The sequence below is a fragment of the Rattus norvegicus genome, chromosome 4 (assembly GCF_021556685.1).
Source record: "Rattus norvegicus strain SHRSP/BbbUtx chromosome 4, alternate assembly SHRSP_T2T, whole genome shotgun sequence".
Classification (NCBI taxonomy): Eukaryota; Metazoa; Chordata; class Mammalia; order Rodentia; family Muridae; genus Rattus; species Rattus norvegicus.
The window spans coordinates 116,528,572-116,549,135 of record NC_141537.1 but is presented as its reverse complement, the minus strand read 5'-3'; the positions used below and the strand labels follow the sequence as shown (position 1 = coordinate 116,549,135).

The window sequence follows — 20,564 nt, the reverse complement described above, 5'->3', positions numbered from 1 at the left end:
ACTGCAACGAACTTCTTTTCCTGGGTCGGTTCTATTTCCTATTAGCAGCTTTCCTCAGCAGATACCAATGGCTCTGGCATCTCGAAAATCTTGGTGTCTCCAAGGCAGCTGCAATGTTGTAGCTTCTTGTTTCAATGTCTGGGATCCACACATGATCTTTTGGGCTCCTCCAAAGGGCTGTCTTCAGCTCTGCCCTCTAAGCTCAGGTTGATCCACTCCACTGCTGCTGCTGTTCTTGTTGATCAACCCATGGTATTGGATCTCCAGTACACTGGGGCCTTCTGCTGCAGCTAGGCTTCACCAATAGCCTCTCGTAGGCTCTCTTCATGGTGCCAAGCCTCAGCCTCTCTTCATGACCCCTTCATGCCTCCATAAACCAGTACAACCTGGGTGACTCTCACACATTACCAAGTACAGCTGCAGCACAAGGTACAGCCTTGGCTATCTCTATCTCTGGAACACAGTCTCTTTGTGTTCTCAGAAACACTTTCCAGAAAATATCATCTCAGTGACGCTGGTCTCTTCTTAATTGCTGCTAATTTCTTAGCTCCAGCTGACCAGCATCAATTGCCCCAGTAGTCTCTTCTAGTTTTCACTCTAAAGGCAGAGCTACATGGCTAAAGCTACCATGCTCTGCTGCTTGCTGGGGCTGGAACATGGCCTCCCTTATTCTATTAGGAGCTTTCTGTTTTCCAACTCCCTCTCTGCCAAGCTTGGCTCTCCTTGAACTCAGAGATCCGCATGGTTCTGTCTCTTGTAATGCTGGGATTAAAGGCATGTACCACCACGTCTGGATTTAAGCTTTTTTTTTTTTTTTTTTCCACCTAGAGCCTGCTTTGTCCCAGGCTAGTCTTGAACCCAGAGATCAGATCTGTTTGGCTTTGTCCCCTGTTTGGCTTAGCAGGGTAGGGTCTTGATCCCAAATCTCTTAATCTGTTGTCTCCTAGAACATAGGATTTAGCTCCATGTCACTTTCTGGTGCCCCGTTAATACTTGAACCATATATTTTATATTTTTTCCTTTCTAAGCTTGCTGTGCTTGTTGAAAACACTCTTCATGAGACTTAGCCAGAGAACAAAGTCTCTGGTGGGCTTTTTAAAATTTCCTTTGTGAATGCAATTAATACACATCTCTTTACCTTAGCCTCAGGCAGACTCTTTAAACAAGGGCAAAATGCAACCACATTCTTCACCAAAACACCACAAAAACAGTCTCTAGGCCACATGGAAACATCTTGAGCCAAGTCTGCACCGTTCAAATCATAGACTCAGCAACAAAGTCTTCCACATTCCTACTAGGATGACCCATTGGGCCCGACTTAAAGCATTCCACTGTTTTCCAAAGTCCCAAAATCTACATTCCTCCAAACAAAAGCATGGTCAGGTCTATCACAGCAATAGCCCAGTCCCTGGTACCAACTTCTGTCTTAGGGTTTTACTGCTGTGAACAGACACCATGACCAATGCAAGTCTTATGAGGACAATATTGGGGCTGGCTTCAGGTTCAGAGATTCGGTCCAGTATCATTAAAGTGAGAGCATGACAGCACTCAGGGAGGCATGGTGCAGGCAGAGCTGAGAGTCTTTGTTTCTGTGATGGTGTGACTGCCAAAAGTTCATTTTAATAACATCTTCCTCATCTGGTATGGTGGTGCACCCTTTTGATCCCAGCACTCAGATCTCTGAGTTCGAGACCAGTCTCCAAGTGAGTTCTAGTACAGCCATGGCTGTACACAGAGAAAAACTGTCTCAAAAATAAAGAAAGAAAAGAAAAATTAATAATAATAATTTTCTTATTTTATTTGTTCTTTATATATAATTTCATACAATGTATTTTGATTATATCTCCTCTTCCAATTCCTTCCAGATCCACCTTTCCTTCCCTACCTACCCAACTCTGTCTTTTTTTGTTTTCAGAGTTGCAATGAACTCACTTTAGAGCCAAGGCTAGATTGCACTTATAGCAATCCTCATGCCTTCCAAAGGGCTTCAAATATAGATGCATACCAATGACCATGGCAGTTCTCAACTCTGTCCTTTTTTAAAAAGTAATTTGTGTTGTTGATATGCTCTTAGATGTATGGCCTTCCACTGGAATATGGTTGACTTATGGGAAGCTGCACCTTAAAGAAACTCGACTTTCCTTCTCCCAGACGCTATCAGTTGCCTACAGTGTCTTAGCTATGGGTGAGACTTCATGCACAACACTCTTCTCCATACTGGATTTTGTCTGTCTTGAGTGTGCACAGGTCTTATGAATCCTGTCATAGTTGCTCTGAGTTCATACATGCAACTGCCCTGTTAGGTCCCCCAAACACTGTTTCCTTGTATTTCTTCACCTCCTCTGGCTTTTACAATCTTTCCATCCTTTCTTCCGACATCTCCTCTGGCTTTTACAATCTTTCCACCCTTTCTTCCGACACCTCTGGCTTTTACAATCTTTCCACCCTTCCTTCCGACAAGATTCCCGAGCCTTGGGAGGAGAGGGTGTGCTTTCAATGTCCCTCTGAGGGCTGAGTATTCCAGAGTCTCTTATTCTCTATACCATGACAAGCTGCAGGTCTCTGCTAATCTACTGAAAAGAGGAAGCTTCTTTGGTGAAGATGCAGTGGTCCACGGGTACAGTGATAAGTTACTAGGAGTCAATTTATACTACGTCCATTTGAAAGAGTATTAAGTTCTCCCCTAGGGTCTATGACCTATCTAGTCACAGGTTCTTGGCCCTCATAATGGTGTCAGGTGTAGGTTTGAAGTCGAGAAATGGGCCCTAAATCCAATGAGAAAGTTGTTGTTGGCTCCTATGACTTTCATACCACTGTTGTACCAGTGTGCATGCTTTGCCAGGCCAGTAATTATTGTACCTTGCTGGGTTCATGGCTGGGTAAAATGAATGATTACGTCTCTCCTCCAGGAACATGTACAGAAGCTCCCAGCAGTCTGACACCTTGCCAGTAGGGATGATGTGTTCAGGTCAGCACTAGTTTGATTTCTACACAGCCTGTGACTCAAGTATGTGATATCTTTAGCGATAGTCTTTTTGTTTGCTCGATGGTTTGAGGGTCTTTGTTTGTTTGTTTTATTTTGTTGTTGTGAGATAGGGTCTTCCTATGTAGCTCTGGCTGTCCTAGAACTTACCAAGATCCTTCTGCCTCTGCTTCCCAAATACTGAGATTAAAGGTATGTGCTACCATGCCCAACCACCAATGAGGTCTTATTGTCAAATTCTGGAAGTCAATCTAGAACATCAGCCAGAGATTTTAATGTTTAAGGGTCTATGGGACCTTACTGGCCAACAATTCCAAAGAGGTAACCAGGAAATGGAAAGAACTTAGTTGGAGAAGAAAAATTAATTAGTTGGTCCATGGATAATTAGCAACGTGGTATATGTATATAATGGAATATTATTCAACTGTTAAGAAAAAAAACTATTGGGCTGGAGAGATGGCTCAGTGGTTAAGAGCACTGACTGCTCTTCCAGAGGTCCTGAGTTCAAATCCCAGCAACCACATGGTGGCTCACAACCATCTGTAATGAGACCTGATGCCCTCTTCTGGTGTGTCCGAAGATAGCTACAGTGTACACAGTATATATAAATATAAGAAATAAATAAATCTTATTAAAAAAAAAGAAAAAACTATTGGGTGCATGCCTTTAGTCCCAGCACTCAGGAGGCAGAGGCAGGCAGATCTCTGAGATCTAGCCCCTCATCACAGTCTACAGAGAAAGTTCCAGGACAGGCAGAGCTATACAGAGAAACCCTGTCTTGGAAGAAAAGAAAGAAAGAAAGAAAGAAAGAAAGAAAGAAAGAAAGAAAGAAAGACAGACAGACAGACAAAAAGAAAGAAAGACGAAGCAAAACTATGACATTCATAGGTGAATGGGTGAAGGTGAGAACAGTCATTCTGAGTGAGGAAGACAAGACTCGGAAAGACAATCAGCACATGCCTTCTTCCCTCATGCTAACTTTGAATCTTTAGATATATATGTGGGTTCCAGTTGAAATTCTCATACAGGTGAGGAAATTAGTAAAGGACCATAGGAGGGGCCTCAAGGAGAGGGGATGGAATGTACTGGGCTAAAGAGTTAAAGGAGAACGGATCAGGAAGGGTTCAATGGGGTGGAGAATGGGAGGGCAGGCAGAGGGAGGAATTCAGGGAGAGACAAATAACACTCAAGAAAACCATGTGGAAACCAACTAATTTAGAAGCGCCCCCCCCCCCCCACACACACAGAGAGAGAGAGAGAGAGAGAGAGAGAGAGAGAGAGAGAGAGAGAGAGAGAGTTTAAATGGAGAGTTAGTAGGGCAATGCCCCTACTGGACACCATAAGTTAACCAAAGCCCAATGTCTAGAAATGGTTATCTCTTTTGGAGTGTTTGGAAAACACATCTTTTTGGGTGTCACTTGATATAATTTTCATTGACCAAAGGAAGTTACATCACAAGGTGTAATCCTAAAGGGACATGGTATGTCATCTCCCCCTGAACTGCAAAGGAGAGCATATCTTTGGTAAGTTGAGTTAATGATAACCATCATCTACAGGGACATGAACTACAGGGTGAATTAACTCAACTCTGAATTTTAGAATAGGGGTTGGGGATTGTCCTAGTTGCTGCAACATACACTATGACCAAAACAAATTTAGGGAGGAAAAAGTTTAATTTATGACTCTTGGGTCATATCCATCAAGGAGACAAGTCAGGGCAGGAACTCAAAGCAGGAACTGGAGCAGAGACCATGGAGGGATTCATCCTACTGGCCTGCTCATCTGGCTCAAGTCTGGCTACCATTTTTATCCCTCCCAGGAGCATCTGCCCAGGGTTGGTACTACCCACAGCCAACTGGGCCTTCCCACATGATTCATTAATCAAGAAAATGCCCATGGGCTCACCCACAGGCCAATTTGATGGAGGTGTTTTCTCAGCTAAGGTTCCATTTTCCAGAAGACACTAGTTTGTGTCAAGTTGACAAAATGCTAACCAGGGCAGGGATGAAGCTCAGGTGGTAGAGTGCTTGCCTAACACACATGAAGTCTTAGGTTCCATGCTCAGTCCTGCATAAAGTTGGGCGTGGTGATGCATGCCAGTATCCCAGGACTGGGGTACTGGAGAGAGAGTAGAGGTAGGAAGATCAGCGTTGACAGCCTAGGCTAAATGAGACCTTGTCTCAAAACAAACAAACAAACAAACAGACAAACAAACAAACAAACAAAGCAAACTTGAAGATATAGTGACATTGGCCCAAAAATGGCTGATGTCTCAGACCTCCAGACCATGTTCATATAGCCTATTGTGATTCTATCAGTGATTCATTTTCTCTCTTTGCTTGAGATACAATCTCATTTTGCAGCTAGATTGACTTTGAGTTCATAGCCATTCCCCTGCCTCATGCTTCCCAAAGCATGATGCTTCACATTCAGCTAGATCAACAACTGCTAAATTGCCTACTTAGGCCACCTTGCAGGAGGCAGGTGCTTGCCCCCCCGTCATGGGTGAGGCAGTATGGGCGTGGCGATTGTCTACCACATACTTTCTTCCCCAAACCCCGCTACTCTTTAGCATCCAATAATTGAGAAGATGTACCGTCCCGTCATCAGCTTTCGAAGTGGTGATTAGTTTTATCTAAGGTGTTTCAGACTCAACACTATTGAGATGCTGGGTTCTGATGGCTAATCTGGGTTGCCGACTTGACAATCCTGGGAGGAGGGAACCTCAAATGAAGAACTGCCTCCAGTAGATTGGCCAGTGAACTTGTCTGTGAGGTATTTGCTTGATTGATAATCAATGTAGGTGGCACAATCTCTAGGCAGATGGGCCTGGGTTGTGGAAGAAATGGCGCTTGAACATATGCATGGAAGTAAGCCAGTGAACAGCATTCTTCCAGGCCTCTGCCTCCATTTTCATCCCAGGTCCTTTCTGCCTCCGGTTCCTGCCTGGGCTTCCCTTGATGACGGACTGTAATCTGCGAGAGGAAGTAACACCCACCAAGTTGTCCTTGGTCAATATGTTTTATCACAGCAACAGAAAACCAAACTAGAACATGGGCTGAGCAGCTCCTTGCTGTGGGAACTGGTTATGTGTTTCAGGAGGTTTGGCAGAGTCCTTGCCAGTAATATCTCAAGCTCTAGTGATGAATAAAACCCCAAACGCCTCAAGATGCTGCCAAATGTCTCCTGGGAGGCAACTCTACCCCATCTTATGTAAAATAACTGTGGTAATCCCCTTCCTCATTCTAAAGGGTTGGTTTAAGATTTGGTATACAACCTCATGGCCAATAAGTTTAAGAAGTAAAAGGGGTAACTTAGAGGTTTCAGAAAATATCTTTTCTTTTTGATGTCAGAAGAACACGATCCAGAGCCCTGTAGACTAATCCTAGCAGATGGGAGGTGGGAGAAGATATTCCCACAAGCCTAAGGGGAGTGTGGGATTAATAAGGGCTTCAAAAAAACAAGGAGTGGGGCTAGAGAAATAGCTCAGGGGTTGGAGATTTAGCTCAGTGGTAGAGCGCTTGACTAGCAAGCGCAAGGCCCTGGGTTCGGTCCCCAGCTCTGGGGGGGGGGGGGGGCGGGGAGAAATAGCTCAGCAGGTAAGCACTTACTACTCTCACAGAGGACATGAATTTGGGTTCCAGTGCCCACACGGTGCCTCACGACCATCTTTAGGTTCAGTTCAAGGGATCTAACAGTGAGAGAGTGTCAAAACAGGACAAGACAAGACAAGACAAGACAAGACAAGACAAGACAAGACAAGACAAGACAAGACAACTGCTAGACTTCGTGGAATGCTGTAGCTCTCAGGAGGCAGAGGCTGGTGGATCTCTGTGAGTTCCAGGCTAACCTGGTGTTCTAGGACAGCCAAGCCTACCATAAGTGAGGTGCTGTCAAGTGAGAGATGGGTAGAGGGATGGAGGGGTGGGGGAGAGAGAGGGGGGGGGAGAGAGAGAGAGAGAGAGAGAGAGACCTATTCAAAGAGGCCTTTATAGGCATATAGGCATCAAGCATATATGTACACCCTGCACCTAAAATAAGAGATAGTTCTTTCCTTTTTCCTTGAGTCTTGTTTGTAGTCAGAACCCAGATATCCTGAAGTCATCTTACCACCAGTTTTAAGATGAAGCCAACTCCAGGGTGGAAGCAGAGCCAAGAGATTCTCAGAGAAGTTGGGCACAGCCCTGACGCATGGGCCTGGCGCCTGTCCCATCACTGGGGAGCTTTTGAGTTGAAACAACAAATCTGCTTATTGTTGGAGGAAGGGTATTTTGTTACTTGCATCTGAAACCATCCTGACTGAAGTCCCTGGGAGAGTGTGGCCTACAGAGAGACACCAATGTTTTGCAGGAGCTGCCAAGAACAGGGCCCCACTCATGCCTGCTGGGACAAGTGCTGTCTTAATTACAGGGGGCACATTTCCCATCACTGAAATGACAGGAGGTTAGTAAGTCTACTTGGGGATTTTGCAACTTCATACAAAGAACCCTGAGCTCCTACTGTCAGAGGGTAGGAATGGGGCAGCTGTTTCTGAGCCAGTAAGAGATACCAAGATCAGCCTAGCAAAGGGGTCAAACTGGCACTGAGGGGTCACAGGGGTCAGGTTAACTTATGTATTTACTTATTATTTCATTTTAGTTTTTTGAACAGGGTCTCGTGCACTGCAGGCTAACCTTGAATTTTTTTGTGTATCCAAAGACGACCCTGAACTTCATTTTTTGAGTTCTTGGATTACAGGTGCACTCAAACTCAGTTTATGCGGTGCCGAGGATCAAACCCAGGGCTTTACTCTTGCTAGGCAAGCAGTCAACCAACTGAGGGACAGCCCCAGTCCAGGTGTCACATGTAAATGCTAAGACCAGCAAATGTGCCTGAACTGCCAGATGCAGGCACCCAAACATCCAGGGTCTCCTTGGACTCTGATTTTCACCTTTGGTGTACCACTGGGATCCCCTGGAGACCTGCCCTATACATTCCAATGAATGGACTGGGATGTCTGGGGGTGGGGGTTTTGCATTTTTCTTTAATGCAGAAAACATTTTAAACAAGTGTCATTACTCCTAGCTCAAACCCTTTCTCCTTGATGGTGGGCCTTCATGGCAGGTCTTTTACCCAGTTCACTTTTGTGTTTTAGGTGAGTACATATACTTGTACCTGGTACAAGAATGTACCTGCCAGGTGTGGTGGCACAGGCTTATAACCTTGTAACCTGGGAGATGCAGGCAGGGACAATTCTCATCCTCTCTCTCTCCTCCCTTCTGCATGTCTTTTTTTTTTTTTTTTTTTTTTTTTTGAGATAGGCTCTCGTTCTAGCTCAGGCTGGCTTTGAACTCATGACTGTCTTCTTGGTTCAGCCTCCTAAAAGCTAAGATGATAGGTGGGAAACATCACACCTAGCTCACAGGATCCCTTGGAGATCAGAAGAGGCATCGGATATACTGGAACTGGAGTTCCAGACAGTTATGAGCCACTGTGTGGTTGTTGGGAACAGAACCCAGAATCTCTGCAAGAGCAATGAGTGCTCTTAACTGCTGAGCAGTCTCTGTAGCCTAACCTTGCATTTTCAATATTGTGGCTGGGGGCAATCTTCCCAGAAATCTAATCGCTCATTTGCTGTTCTCCTGTCAAGTTCCCACGTCCTTTCCTGGAGGGTTGGGTATTTGTTTGTTTGTTTTAAAGATTTATTCATTTTATGCATATGAGTACACTGTAGCTGTCTTTGGACACACCAGAAGAGGGCATCAGATCTCATTACAGATGGTTGTGAGCCACCATGTGGTTGCTGGGATTTGAACTCAGGACCTCTGGAAGAGCAGTCAGTGCCCTTAACTGCTGAGCCATCTCTCCAGCCCAGGGTATTTCTTAATGACTTGTAGACAGTCTTTACATAAGAAATGATACTCTGTATCTGGTGTGAATTTTTGTTTAAAAAATTTTGTTCACTTTGGTTATGTGCCTGTGTGTGTATAGCTCTGTATGAATCCACGTGTGAATGCAGTGCACCTGGAGGCCAGAAGAGGACGTTGGATCCCTTGGAACTGTAGTTAACAGGCAGTTGTGAGCCACTATCCGTGGGTGCTGGGAACTGAGCTCAGGACTTCAGCAAGAGAAGTGGATATTCTTAACTGCTGAGCCATCTCTCTAGCCCCCTCCAGGGTACATTTTTGTATGGCTGTTTTCCAGCTAGAGGTGTTCTCCAATGGGGCTTTCTTTTATGGCATTTTTTAGGCAGGGCTCCATCACTTCCCCTTTAGAAAACAAACGAAGGGCGGGTGAGATGGTTCAGTGGGTAAATGCACCTGCCAAACCAGCCTGACCACCTAAGTGTGAGCCCCAGGACCCATATGGAAGAAGACCGCCTCCCTGCAGCTTGTCCTCCAACTTCTGGTATGTCACCGGCATGCACATGCTTGTTTGTACTGATGACGACGACACTAACAATACTAACAATAAAGAAACAAACCCAGCAGGTGTGATGTCTCACATCTGTAATTCTAGCACTCGGGAGGGTGAGGCTGAAGGATGTCGCTAGTTTGAGGCTAGCCTTGGCTACAGTGTGAACTTTGTCTCAAACAAACAAACAAACAAACAAGAAAACAGACAAAAGCAATAGGAGAATCAAAGTACAAAAAGCAAACAGAGCTATGTGTAGCAGTGAAGGCCTGTAATTCAAGCCTGGGACACAGAGGTTAGGAGGGGCCTGAGAACCAGGCCCTGAGGTACACAGCTAACTTTCAATAACAAAAATCAAAACATATACATACACACTGTCTTAGTCAGGGTTTCGATTCCTGCACAAACATCATGACCAAGAAGTAGTTGGGGAGAAAAGGGTTGATTCAGCTTACACTTCCATATTGCTGTTCATCACCAAAGGAAGTCAGGACTGGAACTCAAGCAGGGCAGGAAGCAGGAGCTGATGCAGAGGCCATGGAGGGATGTTACTTACTGGCTGGCTTCCCCTGGCTTGCTCAGTTTGCTTTCTTATAGAACCCAGGACTACCAGTCCCGGGGATGGCACCACCAACAAAGGGCTGGGCCCTCCTCCCTTGATCACTAATTGAGAAAATGTCTTACAGCTGGATCTCATGGAGGCATTTCCTCAACTGAGGCTCCTTTCTCTGTGATAACTCCAGCTTGTGTCAAGTTGACACATAAATACATCACTATTAAGCCTCAACCCTTACTTTCTTATTCATCCCCAAGATCTAAATAACTTTAAAAGACCTATGGTCTTTTACAAATTCTTTTTTTTTTTTTTTGTTCTTTTTTTTCGGAGCTGGGGACTGAACCCAGGGCCTTGCGCTTCCTAGGCAAGCAGTCTACCACTGAGCTAAATCCCCAACCCCTCTTTACAAATTCTTACGTATTAAAATTTCAATCCCTTTAAAATATTCAATCTCTTTTAAAGTTCAAAGTCTTTTAACTGTGGGCTCCGCTAAAATACTTTCTTCCTTCAAGAGGGAAAAATATCAGGGCACAGTCACAATCAAAAACAAAATCAAACTCTAACTGTCCAATGTCTGGGATCCACTCACGACCTTCTAGGCTCCTCCAAGGGCTTAGGTCACTTCTCCAGCTCTGCCCTTTGTAGCACACACCTTGTCTTCTAGGCTCCAGATGCCTGTGCTCCACTGCTGCTGCTGCTGCTTTTGCTGGTCATCTCATGGTACTGGCATCTCCAAAACGCTGTCGTCTTCCACTGCAACTAGGCTTCACCAATAGCCTCTCACAGGCTCTCTTCATGTGCCAAGCCTCAATTCCTTTGCATGACCCCTTCAGCTCTGGGCCATCAACTGCAACTGAGGATGCACCTTCACTAATGGCCTTCTATGGCCTCTCACAGTGCCCAGCCTCAGCTGCTCTTCATGACCCCTTCATGCCTTCAAAACCAGTACCACCTAGGTAACTCTTACAAATTACCAAGTCCAGCCACAGCACAAGGTACAATCTTGGCTATCTCTGAAACACAGTCTCTTTGTGCTCTCAGAAACGCTTCCCAGAAGATTTCACCTCAATGATGCTGGTCTCTTCTTGATCACCATTAATTCCTTAGCTCCAGCTGACCAGCATCAATAGTCCTGGTAATGCAAACGTTTTGCTTTAGTAGCTCTGGTATCTTGTTAATCACAGCTGATTCTTCAGCCCCAGCTAACCAAAACCACAGAATCTTTACAATCAAAACAGCAACAGCTCCGATAAGAGTCTTTAATCTTGGGCTGGCGAGATGGCTCAGTGGTTAAGAGCACTGACTGCTCTTCCAGAGGTCCTGAGTTCAATTCCCAGCAACCACATGGTGGCTCACAACCATCTGTAACAGATTCTGGTGTATCCAATGACAGCTATAATGTACTCATATACATTAAATAAATAAAACATAAAAAAAAGAGTCTTTAATCTTTCCTCTGAAATTTCACAAGTCAGATCTCCATCTTCTGCACTGTTCTCAACATTATCTTCTAAGCTCCTACAGAACATCCCACAGAGCTCTTAACACCCCAATGGCTCTTCTAGCTCAAAGATCCAAAGTCTTTCCACAGTCATCCTCAAAACATGCTCAAGTTGTCACAGGAATACCCCACTATGTTGGTACCAATTTGTCTTAATCAGGGTTTCTATTCCTGCACAAAACATCACAACCAAAAAGCACAGTTGGGGAGAAAAGGGTTACACTTCTATATTGCTGTTTGCCACCAAAGGAAGTCAGGACTGGGACTCAAGCAGGTCAGGAAGCAGGAGCTGATGCAGAGGCCATGGAGGGATATTTCTTACTGGCTTGCTTCCCCTGGCTTGCTCAGCTTGCTTTCTTATAGAACCCAAGACTACCAGCCCAGGGATGGCACCACTCACAAGGGGTTAGGTACTTCCCCCCCCCCTTGATCACTAATTGAGAAAATGCCTTACATCTGAGTCTCATGGAGGCATTTCCTCAATTGAGGCTCTTTTCTCTGTGATAACTGCAGCTTGTGTCAAGTTGACACACAAAAACCAGCCAGTACATACATACGTATGCATATACATATACACATACACACCATGCACATAACATACATATACACAATACATGCATGCATGCATACATGCAAGCACACACTTACGCACAAGCATATAACACAGTAGGCTATTATCTTTTTTCCCCATCATATGCTGAATGTTTAAGGGAACCTTGTTCATTTTTCAGACAACTGTTAGAGTTGGCCTGTTTGCTTGAAATTGTATTGAGATCTATTTCTTTGAAAGGCTCAGATTAGCCTAAAAGGAAGTGAAACTCCTGAGGTACTGTTAGGCTCCTCTGCTTGTCCTAGTCTCTGAGCTCTTAGAACAGTTTCTATGCCTAGGAATGTTGGCTTTTGCTCTAAACTGTAATGGAAGGAGGGATGCTGTGAATATCTGGTGCTGTTAAAAACCCCAATGAGTTATGCACTGGCTGGAACACAGGGCTGTTAAAAACCCCAATGAGTTATGCACTGGCTGGAACACGGGTGTTGGCTGGAACCGAGAAGGGAGTATTTCATCACAGTCACAGTTTACAATTGCCAGTGACAATGACAATAAAACAAAACAGACTGACTAAGGGGTTTCCTGTTGCTTCCATACTCTCTATGGAGAGAACAACTCACTGCCATCCACGGGGGTCCCTTGGCCCTGATCCTTAGGGCATTCAAGAGTAGCCAAGAGTTCCACAGAATAACCAAAGCTGAGGACCACTGTCTTGGGAGCCCACCTCCCTCCTTTTCACGTTTTCTCAACTAACAAGACCTTGTCCAGCTTGTATTCTGTATTTTATTAACTGTTTTCATTACTCTGCCTCCTTCCGCTGGTGAGGAGTCAGGGTGGGGGATTGTGGTGGGGGGCGGGGCTTCATCATTTCCCCCAGAACTCTGGTCTCATTCCCCACCTCTCTGTTCTTCACACCAAGAGCTGTGTCAAAATACCTGACCAAGGCAACTGAGGAAGGGAGGAAGGGAGGGAGGGAGGGAGGGAGGGAGGGAGGAAGGGAGGAAGAGAGGAAGGGAGGGAGGGAGGGAGGAAGGGAGGAAGGGAGGAAGGGAGGGAGGGAGGGAGGAAGGGAGGGAAGGAAGGGGCTCATCGTGGTTTACAATTTGAGGGTATATCATGGTGGTGAAGGGATGGTGGCATGGTCTTGAGGCCATGGTCAGAAAGTAGAGAGGAATGAATGCTGGTGCTCAGCTGCCTTTCTCCTTTCTAGTCAGTCCAAGACCCCAGTCATGGGATGGTGCCCCCCACCATTACGGTGGGCCTTCCTGCCTCAAGGAACCCCAGAAAAACACAAGGTATAAGGAGTTGTGAATAATGTTTAAATATTTATTTACATAATCTCATCACTAACTCCTCAAACTGCATAAATTTTAGTTTGTTCCCATTCTTTGTCCCTTCTTTTTTCTTTTTCTTTTTTAATCGAGACAAGGTCTCACTATGTAGCTGTCTCTGGCTATGCTGGAATTCATTAAGGATACCAGGCTGACTGAATATACCAAGAAATCCTCTTGCCTCTGCCTCCCAAGTGCCAGGATTAAAGTGCCAGGCTTCTTCTTCTTCCTCTTCCTCTTCCTCCTCTTCCTTCCTTCCTCCTCCTCCTCCTCCTCCTCCTCCTCCTCCTCCTCCTCCTCCTCCTCTTCTTCTTCTTCTTCTTCTTCTTCTTCTTCTTCTTCTTCTTCTTCCTCTTCTTCTTCTCTCTTCTCTCCTCCTCCTCTTCTTCTTTTCTTCCTCCTTCTCCTCCTCTTCCTTCTCCTCCTCCTTCTTTTTATTTTTTGAGATAGGTTATTTTTAGTTAGGGTTATTATTACTAGGTGAGATGAAACACCACAATCGAAAGCAAGTTGAGGAGGAAAGGGTTAATTTGCCTTACATATCACACAGTCCACTGCAGAGACCAAGTGACCAAGAGACTACACTGAGATCAAGGCAGAGGGACTCAGACAGGCAGGAACCTGGAGGCAGGAGCTGCATGCAGAAGTCATGGAGGGATGCTGCTTACTGACTTGCTCCTTGTGGCTTGCTCAGCCTGTTTTGTTTTTTTTTTATAGAATCCATGACTGAGCTGGGTGGTAGCAGCACATACTTTTAATCCTAGGATTTGGGAGGCAGAGGCAGTTGGATCTCTGTGAGTTTGAGGCCAGTCCAGTGTAATAGAGCAGGTCCCAGGACAGCAGAGTCTCAAAAAAACAAGAAAAAAAAAAAGAAAAAAAAGGGAAAACAACAACAACAACAACAGCCACTACAACCCAGGACCACCAGCATAGGATGGTACCACTCACAATGGGCCTCACCCTCCCATATCAATTACTAGTTAAGAATAGGTTCTGTAGGCTTGCCTAAAATCTGATCATCTTATCAATTGAAGTTCCCTTCTTTCAGATGACTGTAGGCTGTTTTAAATGGACATAAAACTAGGCAGCACACAGGGTCTCACTATGCAGCTTTGGGTAACCTGGAACTTGTTATGGAGATCCAACTGGCCTAGAACTCACAGCCATCCTCTTGCCTCTACCTATGGAGTGTGGAGATTAAAGGCATGTTCTACCATGTCTTAATTTTAAAATACCTATGGAGTGTGGAGATTAAAGGCATGTTCTACCATGTCTTAATTTTAAAATAGGAATATTTGTGGATTGAGGTCTTGAGCAAAATAAGATTTTTCCCAAGAGAGTTTCCTGAAGCCTAAGTAGACTCAGGTCCTTCTCATGCAGGGCCAATCTAGGGCCAGGAGCAGGACCAACTGGTGTGAAATCAGAAAGATGGTACTCATAGCTATTAGTCCATCTCTGGTTGACACTCCCAGACTCCCCTACATCTCAAGACACAGACATACGTGGCTTTTATGAATCCATTTTTCTGGTCTGTATTATTTGTTCTGTGTGTTAATTTTATGTCTTAAACTAAACAGTAATCCTTTAAGGAAAGAACACCCCGCCCCTCTCCTGTGTGTGTGTGTGTGTGTGTGTGTGTGTGTGCACGTCTGTGTGAGTATCTTGCACCCTGTAAAGGGCTTAATAAACACGTGCTGATTGATTTTCCTCCTGGAATGTGAATGTGGACTGCCATTCTGCCAGTCTTCAATGTTTGTGCCTGTATGTGCTCATGGGGAGAGAGAGGGAGAAATAAAATAGACTCTAAGGAAGAATCTTGAGGTCAGGAAAGTCAGAGCTACAAACCTCACTTTTGAGTGGGTAGCTGTCCCCTGATTTGTCACATACAGATGGGTTAGGGGATATCACTGTACTCACTCCAGCCACCTCCCAGGGTTACTGGGAACTCTGTGAGAGATCATCCCATAAAGTACCCTGTGACCATGAGTTAGTCCTCATAAAGTGGGACCAGAAAAGAGAATGGAGAATGGAGCTGAAGTGTGTGTGCAAGTAAGTGTGTGTGAGATCCAGCTAATTGGACTCAGCTGATGGAGTGCTTGCCTAGCACGCATGAATCCTCATGTTTGCCTCTGATCGCAAGACCTGAAAAAAAAAAAAAATAGGCGAGGTAGACAGTGCCTGTAACCTCAGCGCTGAGGAAGTGGAGGCCGGAGGATGGGAAGCTCAAGACTGTCCTTGGCTGCATGTTTAGTTAGAGGCCATCTTGGGCCACATGATCCTGTCCCAAAATAAACAAAGGAATACAATTAGTCCATAGGGAGGAGATCATAGTTGACCTGACCCCACTGATTTTGATCTTAGTTGTCTGAGGGAAATTATTTTATATACTGATTTAACTATCGGTTTTTTAAGTGTCTCAAAATGTTTTTATTTCATGTACACCCTTATTTTGTGTGCATATGCATGTAGGTACACACATGCCATGGTAAGTGTGTAAAGGTCAGAAGTCAATTTTCTTGAGTTGATTCTCTCCTTTGACCACATGGGTCCTAGGGTTCAAACTCAAGTAGTCGGGGTTCAGCGACAAGCGCCTTTACCCACCGAGCCACCTTGCCAGCACCCGAAGTGTTTCCAGAAAGGTCTTTTTTTTTTTCTCTTTGCTGCTTACTTTTAACCTATGCCATCAATTCTGCCTCAGACTTCTGAACACCTAAAGCCTTAATCAGCCTCTGTGCCTCACCCTTGTCTCACTCCAGCCTTTATCTTATCTGGGAGTTCCTGTCTCTTCTCCTTCAGGCCGGGTCCTTTCCTCCCATTCATGTGGAGAGCAGCTTTTGTCCTACAAAAGCTTTAAGCATCTCAGAGTCTGTGTCAGAAAGAGAGGAGCTGGCTTATGAGGCTGTTGCAATTGGGTGAAAGACACTGGTGAACTGTGAGGCAGACCAATGGGAAGGGTTTGAGAACTAATATAGAAAATGAAAGTCTCTCCTTTGTGTCGTATAATCATATGTGACATCACTAAATCATCTACTAACTTACACAATAAATACCTACATGGTGCCTACCATGTGATAGAGCGCCCCCACACGAGGTACTGCAGATAGAAGGGAATGATATAGACGCAGATGCTTATTCAGACAGGTAGGACAGAATGGATATAACACTTAGAAAAGGAGCCGGGTGTGGTGGCACGGTGGCACATACCTTAGATCCCACCACCCGGGTGTTGGGGCTGAGGCAGATGACTTTTGTTTGTTTTTTTGTTTTCAGTTTTGCTTTTTTTCAAGACAGGGTCTCTCCGTGCAGCACTGGCTGTCCTGGAACTCGCTTTGCTGGCCACGTTTGTGGCCTTGAACTCACAAAGTGCTGGTGCCTGGCTGTAAAATTAATTTCTCTCTCCCTCTCTCCCCCCCTCCCCCACCTCTCTCTCTACTTGCTTGGTAGACCAGACTGGCTTCGAACTCAGAGATTTGCCTGCGTTTGCCGCCCAAGGGCTGTGATTAAAGGTATGTGCCACCATGTCCAGCCTTAAAAATTACTTCTAATAGTCATTCTTAGGAGTTTGGATTTTATTTGAAGATAAGAAAACAATAATGGTTTTAAGACTCTTCCCCCCCAAAAAGACAGTTTGGTATATATCTATCAATCAATCTAATCTTATCTCCTGCCTGCCTGCGTATCTATCTATCTATCTATCTATCTATCTATCTATCTATCTATCTATCCATCCATCCAAGGTCTCATGCTTACCAAGTTGGCCTTGAACTCCTGACTCTTCTGTCTCCACCTCTGGAGCACTGGGACTACAAATTTGTGCCACCCCACAAAGCACTGGCTTGTATTTTAAACAAGTCTCTTTAGCTCTTGAGTAAGAGGGCTCATGGTGGTCAAACTAGAGGTAGCTAAAAATGGCAGCTAAGTGACATTACACGGACTCGGGTGGAGTCATCGATGGCCTGGCCATGAGGGTCTGGCCTTTTTGATTTGCAGTTAGACTAACTGCTCCCCGATGGAGTGGATAGTTGTAAGAGCAGGTGGCAGGAAGACACCATGGATGGTGATGTCATTTGTGGAGACAACTGGTAAAGGAAAAAAAAAACCTAAGAAGTTCAGCTTAGTACATGTTAAGTGTGAGGTGCTAGTCACCTCTGCTGGGATGACAAACCATAGCTGGCTAAGAAAGTTAGAAGCCCTGGGGGAAAGTTCTTGCTTTGTAGATTAGGTTTGTGAGTACCTGTGTGCAGATGGTGTAACTGCTGTCGACAGTGCTGGGAGGAATCGCCCATCGAGGGAATAGATGAACCACACCAGAGAACATGGTAGAAGCGGCCCAGCAGAGCAACGTGGGCTGGGGTGTACTTCAGTCGGCAGAGTGCTTTGATCTCCAGTAGTGGCCCATGCCACTCCAGAGGTGGGGAGAGAGCTTGGGGAGCGAGACTGTTTGGAAATGGTAGGCCCTGTCTTCTTTCCATGTAACTTTCCAACTCCCAGGTTTCCCATTCTCCACCAGCAACAACCTCATGCCATTTGAGGTGCTACTTCAATATCGCTGGCGTCTACTCATCTATGTGAACTTAAGAGTCTGGTGTCAGGCGTGAGCTGAGGTAGAGGTGGGCTCTTCTCAGCCTCTATAAACCAATTCACACCACTTGAGCCAAGCAGTTACACATGCACTTTCTCCTCCCGCCTATCAGTCCTAGCTCCTGACAAGGTTTCTCTCCAGCCTTTTACTTTCCTGGCTTCAAGAAAGGCGGGATAATATACCAGGGTGGGGAGATTGCATTTCAGAGTGAGACGTGTTCTGTCTTCACCTACCACTTGTTGGCGATGTGACCTTGGGCAAAGCTCATTAACAGCACAGTGCCTAGTTCCCTAATTTGTAAAACATATGCTATAGGTGTGACGATTACGAAGGGCTGACTTTTGTAATGGCTTTGCTTCAGGGATCTGCAGACTCGTTGAGCCACAATTAGGATGAGAATCAAGGTGCTTCAGACTTGTGACAGGGCACTGGCGGCCCCTCACATGATCCTCAGATACCAGATTGTGGCGTGTGCTGCTAGGATCACTTGTCTTTCCAGTCTCCCAACATCTCTTGGGTCCGTGATCACGCGCCCCCCACCCGAAGCCCAGCCTGACGCGGCGGTGGCTCATGCGCCCTGGAGTCCCGGGCTCTAGCCACGGAACACACGTCCCAACTCTGGCGCCCGGCTCCGCCCCTAGCCTCGGGCGCGTCTCTCCCGCCGCCTGCTTGGGTGCTGGAGCAGCCGCGCCCGCGGGCTCTGGGCGCTGATTGGCTGTGGACTGCGGGCGGGCAGCCGGAGAGCGCACACACCCTCTTCCCGCAGCCAATGAGCGCGCCCACGTCACTGTCTTGGGCGGCCCAAAGAGCCGGCAGCCCCTCAATAAGCCACATTGTTGCACCAACTCCAGTGCTAGAGTCTCAGGACACCACAGGCTACACGGAGTTATCCCGCTTAGGAGACCCGAAGGCAGGAGCATCACTCCAGTGACTCTGATAAGGTGCGATCGCCCGAGAGGAACAGAACTGTCATTTTTGCGAAGTTGAGCCTTACGGATCCCGTGGGCGAAGTTAGCGACGGGACGCTGAGCAACTAGACCGGTCGGCAGGAGTGAGACTTAGGTGCCTTCTAGTAGTTGTGACTTAAAAAAAAAAAAAAAAAGGAAAAGAAAAAAGGAGGAAAACCTGTTTCTGGAAACGCGAGGCCCTCAGCTGGTGAGCCATCGTGGTTAAGCTTCTTTGTGTGGCTCCTGGAGTCTCCGATCCCAGCCGGACACCCGGGCCTGGTTTCAAAGCGGTCGAACTGCTCTGCCCGCTCCACCGGTAGCGCTCGAGCCTCGGTTTCTCTACTCGACCCCGACTCGCCGCAGCAGGATGATCGCCTCGCATATGATCGCCTGCTTATTCACGGAGCTCAACCAAAACCAAGTGCAGAAGGTAAGTCGGCACGGGCGGGAGCTGCTGGCTCGCTTCGGACCAAGTTGCGTGCTCTCCGGGAATCTGGAGCACGCAGAGGACCTGCTTCCTCCTCCGGGGCTGGGGACGTGGAACCAGTCTGAGTAGCTGGGAAAGTCCTGAGCGCCAGAAACCACGTCTGCTAGGCACCCTCGTGGCCCGGCCGCGCATCACCGATACTCCCACTTTCCCGGGATCCGCGAGCATCCTCCCCACCCTTAAAGCCCCTAATTTCTAGACGGGCCGGCCGCCCTGCACGTAGTCTGAGACTGCTGCGCCCACGTGGGAGGAGCCCCCTTCTGCAGCCCGAGTTCCGGAAGGAGCACGTGGGGAAGGATCCAGCGTAGGGGAGGAGGCGGGGTGGAAGCGTGTAGCAGCTGAGGCCCGGCCCTCTTAAACTTAAGGATGCGTTGGAGAGGCCATGGGTTCCTCGTGGCGCCCCTTGGAGGTGGATCGGGGGTGGCGTGGGGGAGAGAGCCACCCAGGAAGGAGCGGGAAAGGGCGCAGAAAGACCGGCCTGCCGCGCCCCCTCCCCGGAACTGAACTGCCCGGAACTGAGGCTCGAAAGGGGCGCCCCCTCACAGCAGACCTTCCTGGGGACCGCCCCGCCTCTCGTCCCCGTGTCTGGCCTCCGAGTTGGGGGCGGATTTTGGGTAGTATTTTCTGATTTGCTACTAAAAGTTACACGGAGTGGACTCACCTTCCCACCCCACGATTCCCAAAGTTTCTTTTTTTTTTTTTAATTTGTTTTTGTTTTTTTTCTTGGTCTCTGAAAATGAACCTTTAATAGCTCTGACCCTCCTGAGCCCCACCTCACTCTGCGGTCCCGGCAAACTCCAGCTCTCAGGGAGCGTCATTTACATAAGAAAGAGCCTCGGGCCCTGCTTGGAGCCTCACATTCGGCTTCAGGCTAGGGAGGTGGGGGTGGATCGGAGCCAGGCCCCGAGCGCTCTAACTCCCGGGAGAATTGAGTTTCTAAAATACCCAGGATTACGGGATTGGTTCCTGTCCTGGGCCCTAGTCCAGGATTTAAGAGAGGGAATGGTCTAGTATGGGGCGGGGGCCGGGGGAGGGGGGCTGCTGTCCAGAGGTTTGTGTTAGAATTGCTGCGAACCGTTGCTCAGTTACACATTTAAAATTAGTGTCTAACAAGAACAGATTTTAGAGAAAGTGCCTTGACCACGTTCTAGCCCTCCCACCCTCTTTCTCATGGTCCTGAGTGCGTGGGACAGGATGATAGGTTGTCTTTGATGTTTCCAAGGTCCTGGCAGAT

General features: G+C 46.8%; 1 protein-coding gene and 1 long non-coding RNA gene across 2 annotated transcripts in view; one reads left to right on the top strand and one right to left on the bottom strand.

Moving 5' to 3' along the window:
- Positions 1-820: 820 nt before the first annotated feature.
- LOC147994927 (uncharacterized) lies at positions 821-19,592 on the bottom strand. Its single transcript, XR_015686706.1, has 3 exons — positions 17,549-19,592; positions 10,585-11,064; positions 821-1,742 (listed from the first exon to the last, which is right to left on the bottom strand). It is a non-coding gene; the product is annotated as an uncharacterized LOC147994927 (long non-coding RNA).
- Positions 19,015-20,564, top strand: part of Hk2 (hexokinase 2) — a 50,451-nt gene continuing 48,901 nt past the window's right edge. The window contains 1 exon segment of the mRNA NM_012735.2: positions 19,015-19,273. Coding sequence (NP_036867.1) covers positions 19,211-19,273 — 63 coding nt within the window. The 5' untranslated portion in view covers positions 19,015-19,210.